Source organism: Salvelinus namaycush, chromosome 3 (genome assembly GCF_016432855.1).
Source record: "Salvelinus namaycush isolate Seneca chromosome 3, SaNama_1.0, whole genome shotgun sequence".
Taxonomy (NCBI): domain Eukaryota; kingdom Metazoa; phylum Chordata; class Actinopteri; order Salmoniformes; family Salmonidae; genus Salvelinus; species Salvelinus namaycush.
This window is the reverse complement of record NC_052309.1, coordinates 36244415-36250077: the sequence shown is the minus strand read 5'-3', so window position 1 is coordinate 36250077 and position 5663 is coordinate 36244415. Positions and strand designations below refer to the sequence as shown.

Here is a 5663-nt window from a genome sequence, read left to right as displayed (position 1 = left end):
CACAGCCTGGGGTTGAAGGTCAAGAAGGGACAGACACCCTTAGACTTCAGCCCTTTTGGTCAGAAACAGACCATGACCAAAAGCTGTATCAGTGACTATGTTACTGTGTCAGACATAAGTCGAGTCACTTTCTGGGGACCCCCATTTCTGTTTTTCCCGATGCTTTCTACACAGATAAACCAACATCAGACTCCTGTAAGGAGCAGCCAGGAATTTCAGGTTTCTTGAATATATTATATTTTTGGCATACAGTTTAGCCAATAGCATATGTAATGCATTGTCACATTCTAGTTCAAAGCCATTTCTTTTGATAAGACCTCAATCACCTTTGAGCCATACAGTACATAATTTGAGGTACAAATTGCCTGTGAAGAATACACCCCTCTAATGTTGTAACTCATAGAGGTACCAATCCTACAGACCTGAACATGAAGAGACTATAGAATGTAGCATGAGTTCAACCCAATTTGCAAGCTAGTTCAAGTGCAAACTGTTTCCAATGCATGGATAAGTTATGCCAACCAAAAAATTACAGTTGCAAAAGTATTGAACGTGGACACTGTCTTGCAAACAGTAATGAGGGAAAATGTCCTTCATCCTCTTTTGAAGTTGGAATTAATTTGGTTTATTCTACCCATGGCAGAGATTGGAAACGTAGTGTTTATTTATTATTGTGCAACACAAAGCAGCTTGCTTATTTATGAAGGAAACCAGGGTCTAACAAGTATAATGAAAAAAAATCTACTGCATTGGGGGAAATGAAATGAAATAAAACAAGGTAGTTTGCTTTCATTCTGAATAAACAATTCAAATGAAATGTCATGCCAGACAGTCATTGTCCGTTTCTATTTTCAGCTCTTCTTTATTCCTCAGAATGCATCGTGAATATCATCTGGTTATTGAAGAGGTCTGTGGACATTGCTGTGATATCAATCACGTCAAATGTCTGAATATGGAGCACTTTTATATAATAGTTACATATAACCTTCTTGCTTTCTTTCTATGAGGTCATCTTGAAATACACCTTACGTCCTCCTGCCTGTATCCCATCAACCTGGTAAAATGGGCCCTCCAAATGTATGTATGTGTGAGTGTGTTCTCCCAATGACTGCAAGTAACTGTCCATCCACTGTGGTCTTCTGTATCCATACACCCCTCCACATTCCCCTTAGGACACATATAGACAGTCAGGGAGTTATTTGGACAAGCCCGTCACACATCCAGGGGTCCACATCTACACAGTCCGATGACAGCCAAGGACCACTGGAGACACTCCATGTTTACACCTAAACTCAAACCAGCAGAAGCTCTGAAAGTATTAGGCACTTCCATAAAAAACTGTATTATTCTCATATCAGTGTTATGTACAGTATATCAACAATGGTCCCATTTATTTCTAAAGCAACCTGAAACAGCCACAGTGTAATTTGTGCTTTATGACTTTCAGAGGTCAGAAAATGTACAATGTAACACCAAATAAACATTACAGGTAACCACTGGGTTTTGCATGTTTCAAATAGAGCATAAAAACATTCAAATACAATAATGCACCTTTCACTAGTTTTCAAAGCCTCTTCAAAGTTTATGTAAATACTGTATGTCCACTCCATATACTTGTTTTCCCTGCTAGTCTTTTAGGTTTCATCACGATGGGATATGAAGTCAGTCAACCATTCCCTATCAAACCAGTACACATGTCAGAATGCTTGTCAAACAAAGTTCAGCAAACATATCAGCTCTCAACCATTATTTTCTCAATCTTACATCCTTCACTTCATTCTGTTTTCTATAACTTATAGAATAGAGTTAGCGTAAACATAGAAGCCAAGGATTCCCATCTAACTACCCTTTAAAACAACATGTCTAGATTTTCTTGAAGAAAAGCTGATATTTGAAGGTGAGCCAAAGGGCTCTGCTGTCTCTCTGGGGAGGCTGGATTGAGATGTGGTATTATGCAGCCAATATTAAAGAGGATAGATCCCTTTGGACCCTTGAGACCTGCCACTGAAATTGTTAAATGGGATATTGAGGAGGCGCCATTTATGGATCCAGAGGTAAGCTATTTGCTTAATGAACTTTAGGCTTGAGAAACTCTGGAGTCTTTGTAGCTGATGCTCCAGAGTGTACACACGCACACCATCAGCTACATCAGAACGGTGCAGCTAAGATCAAAATCGCTACATTGGAAGCCAGTTGTTTTCAACAGCGTTCAGATGTTTCCTCAAAAAGTAACAGTACTCATAAAACCAGGCACTGTAAATACCTCAATGTTGCCATTGAATACATTCTGTTAGCACAACGCTAAACTTTGATGAAACCATATTGGGTACATTTATTAAAATCTGAGAAGGGGGAAATGAGCTTGTAATGGAGCTGAGCGCTGCATCCAGTTTGTGGAGCTAGCATGCATATTTTCTCCTCATCTAGCCCCCCCCTCCCCCAATCCTCACTCCCTCCTGGTCACCTGCACCAAGGGGCTCACCCACACCTCATTACTCCCCCACCGGAAGGAGGAGGGAATTTACTTCCCCCCTCCCTCTCCCACTCTACAGCTACTGCTGGGCAAAGCTGGACTCAATCAACAGTGTCTTTCTCTTTAGTACAGTTCAAGGGGCATGGAGAAAGGAGAGCAGAGCAAAGAAAGCAACAGGAAACCTACCTCCCTTCCTTTGAGGCCCCTTCTTGTTGTCCAATGACATGCCTTTAGATGGGAGACTGGGTTGTTGCAAACAACATTATTTTGAGGCAGACTTGAAAGCCAATTCCACTCTATGGGATTCGTTCATGTGTCTACACCTTATGCCTAATACCCATGCAAAGGTATCATGGTCTACAAACTTTTGCAAGTCAGAAAAATGATATATCCAAGGCCATTTATTTCAGTATAGGTTTTTAATAATAGCTCTTATTGGAATGACAAGATAATTGATATTTATATATGGCTAACAAACAGTTTTTTCATCATACAACTGCAACCAGTATTCCTTTATTACATAATTACATAGTTATAGAGTGCTGATGTTTTACATCAATTGTGTGCGTTATCAAAATATACAGAACCCCTCTTTATCTTACAAATATGTATCTTATGTTAGACATTGAGTATCAGTTATAGTCTCTGAAACTTAAAGTAAGGAATGCAATCCAGCATGCCTGTCCTAAAGAGTAACAAAAACATCTCACTCTAACCTCCAAAACATCTAATGCAAGGCTTAAAGTAAGTGATATGAACTTATAGTTCTTAACTTGATGGAGTTATAAGATAACATAAGTTAATACATGACTCAGGGCAACAGGCTTGGGTTATCCCGTAGCTCTGTAGCAACCAATACTAAACAGTCCAGCAATTGGGATTAGGTGCCAGCCTTCGGGCAGTCTATCACATTGTGTTTGCACTCAGTGAATACATTTGCATCTAAGTGTGACCTCACATGTCAATATAGCATCACAACGTCTTTACGCAAAGCAGATTTGGTACATTTCCAAGCGATAAGCTAAAGACGTGTTTTAACATGTTAATAGCACTCGCGTCAACACCTCTGGAAAAGAAGACTGTTTCGACCTCTAGCACTTTCTCAAGAGCCTTTGAGTGTTGTAACTAGATATTACATGGAATACTACATTACGAAAGGAAATAATCAGTGTTGACAATTTGACTTCACAACCTTTGCACAAAATTACACTTAAACCATGCTATTGTACAATTGAATATAAGTGAGTTCGGTGAATAACTAATTTTGTATTCTTCATAAACTACTGTATTTTAGAAATCCTGTAGCTGCCAACTATAATTTGATCATGTAATAAAGATGTGCTTGTCTGGGGCTACAACAAAAATGTATGCTGTTAGGAAACCCTGATGTAATACATGAACTAGTCAAGTAATTCCACTACCACCGCACTACACTAAACAGGCCAACTTTTAAAAACAGCTACCTAAATACCATGGGATGGTATCCTAACAAACATTTTCAGATGCTTTAGTTCCCAATAAGTTTCAGCCAATCTATCAAGTAAAATAAGCAAACATTTGTATTTATACTTGCAGATAAGTAATTGATAGGTCAATTCTTTATTTTCTCAAGTAAAAAACAAGAAAAAAATTAAGTAGTATTTTTCCCTAGCAGATTAGTTGTGTGAGATCTCACAAATAGTTAAGAGTATCTCCAACTCAAGCTACGTAGGAGCTGGCTAATCTTCTTTCATGATGCCCCTGGCTAAAATGCCCTTCAGGCAACCAGGTGGGGCTACTCTATATGGATCCTTACAGGGTCCTAGCGTTGCTTGGTGACCACCAGGTTCCTTAGCATGTCAAAGGAGTTGCCGTCAGGCTGCACGGAGACCACGCCCTGCTCCTCGGAGCGCACCTGCAGGAAGCCGTTGTCGTCGAGGCCCACCACGACAGCCTGGGGGCCATCCTCACTCCACAGACGCACCTGGGTCCCACTGAGACAAGACGGATGGCACAGCAAGGTCAATGTAGTGTAAACACAATTCCCATGTTTAGATGTTATGTCTGAAGAGTGAGAGGTGTTAATGAATGTGTCTGTGTGGGAAAGAAGTTCCTCTTGAATGGCAATTAATATTATGATCAGCAGTAGCAACGGGAGTAGATTTTACAGGTAGCCTACAGAGTATAAAATAATATCCATCCAAGTTATCTTACTTGTGCATCCATCTCTTGTAGTAGAGGGGTAGGACGGCCTCTGACCCCCGTTCTTGGAAGTCAGAGATGAGCTGCTCCAGGCAGGTGAGGGTGCGGCCGATGAGCTGGGCTGAGCTAAGGGCCTCCAGGCTTGTGCCATGCTCTCGGTTGTGCTGCATCACCAGGTCGTTGATGGCAATGGTGGGGTTGCTGTTGCTGACGTTAAAGCCACAGCCTGGAGAAGCAGATTGTTTAAAGACATTAATTGAGAAGACACTTCACCAAGAATAACAAATGGTATTTTATTCAAGCACTGTTTTTTTCTACAAGTTAACAGGTTAAGTCCTCAACAGAAGCTCTATTATACTGCACTTGGATAAACATAAGTAGAAGAGGATTCTGACCAATGAGGAGATGGAAGGTTGGTCCCATGACTGTTGATGTCACCAACACTCCTCCTAGCTTCATCAGGTTACCGTAGTAAATGTCATTAGGCCACTTCACCCTTAGGTCGATGTCCTACAACAAGACCAAAACTGACGTTGAGATACACTTCTATATCACACATACACTGGGGCAGCAGGTAGCCTAGAGGTTAGAGCGTTGGACTAGTGACCGAAAGGTTGTAAGATCGAATCCCTGAGCTGACAACGTAAAAAAATATGTTGTTCTGCCCCTGAACAAGGCAGTTAACCCAATGTTCCTAGGCCGTCATTGAAAATAAGAATTTGTTCTTAACTGACTTGCCTAGTTAAATAGAGGTAAAATATATATATCTTTTTTTGTTGGTGTAACACATCAATACATGAAAGTACTATTAAATAGAGATATAGTACACTATACCGTATCCACTTTTATACAACGGGTGGGTCTAATCCTGAATGATGATTAGTTAAAACCGCATTCCAGCCAGTGTCTATTACACAAGTTACCACCAGCTAAATCTATGACGTTAAAATGGCTATTTACTCTGTTCCATCGGACTGCGCAATCCACTGTCTCATCAGCCCAGTCAGGC

The 5663-nt window shown here is 40.6% G+C and overlaps 1 protein-coding gene across 3 annotated transcripts in view; it reads right to left on the bottom strand.

Annotated features, from left to right (window-relative positions):
* Positions 1-2868: 2868 nt before the first annotated feature.
* hlcs (holocarboxylase synthetase (biotin-(proprionyl-CoA-carboxylase (ATP-hydrolysing)) ligase)) overlaps positions 2869-5663 on the bottom strand; it is a 42643-nt gene continuing 39848 nt past the window's right edge. For all 3 annotated transcript variants that reach the window (XM_038976509.1, XM_038976517.1, XM_038976525.1), the window contains 3 exons: positions 5050-5164; positions 4667-4880; positions 2869-4446 (listed from right to left, as the gene is read on the bottom strand). In XM_038976509.1, coding sequence (XP_038832437.1) covers positions 4275-4446; positions 4667-4880; positions 5050-5164 — 501 coding nt within the window. In that variant the 3' untranslated portion in view covers positions 2869-4274. The remainder of the gene's footprint in view (positions 4447-4666; positions 4881-5049; positions 5165-5663) is intronic.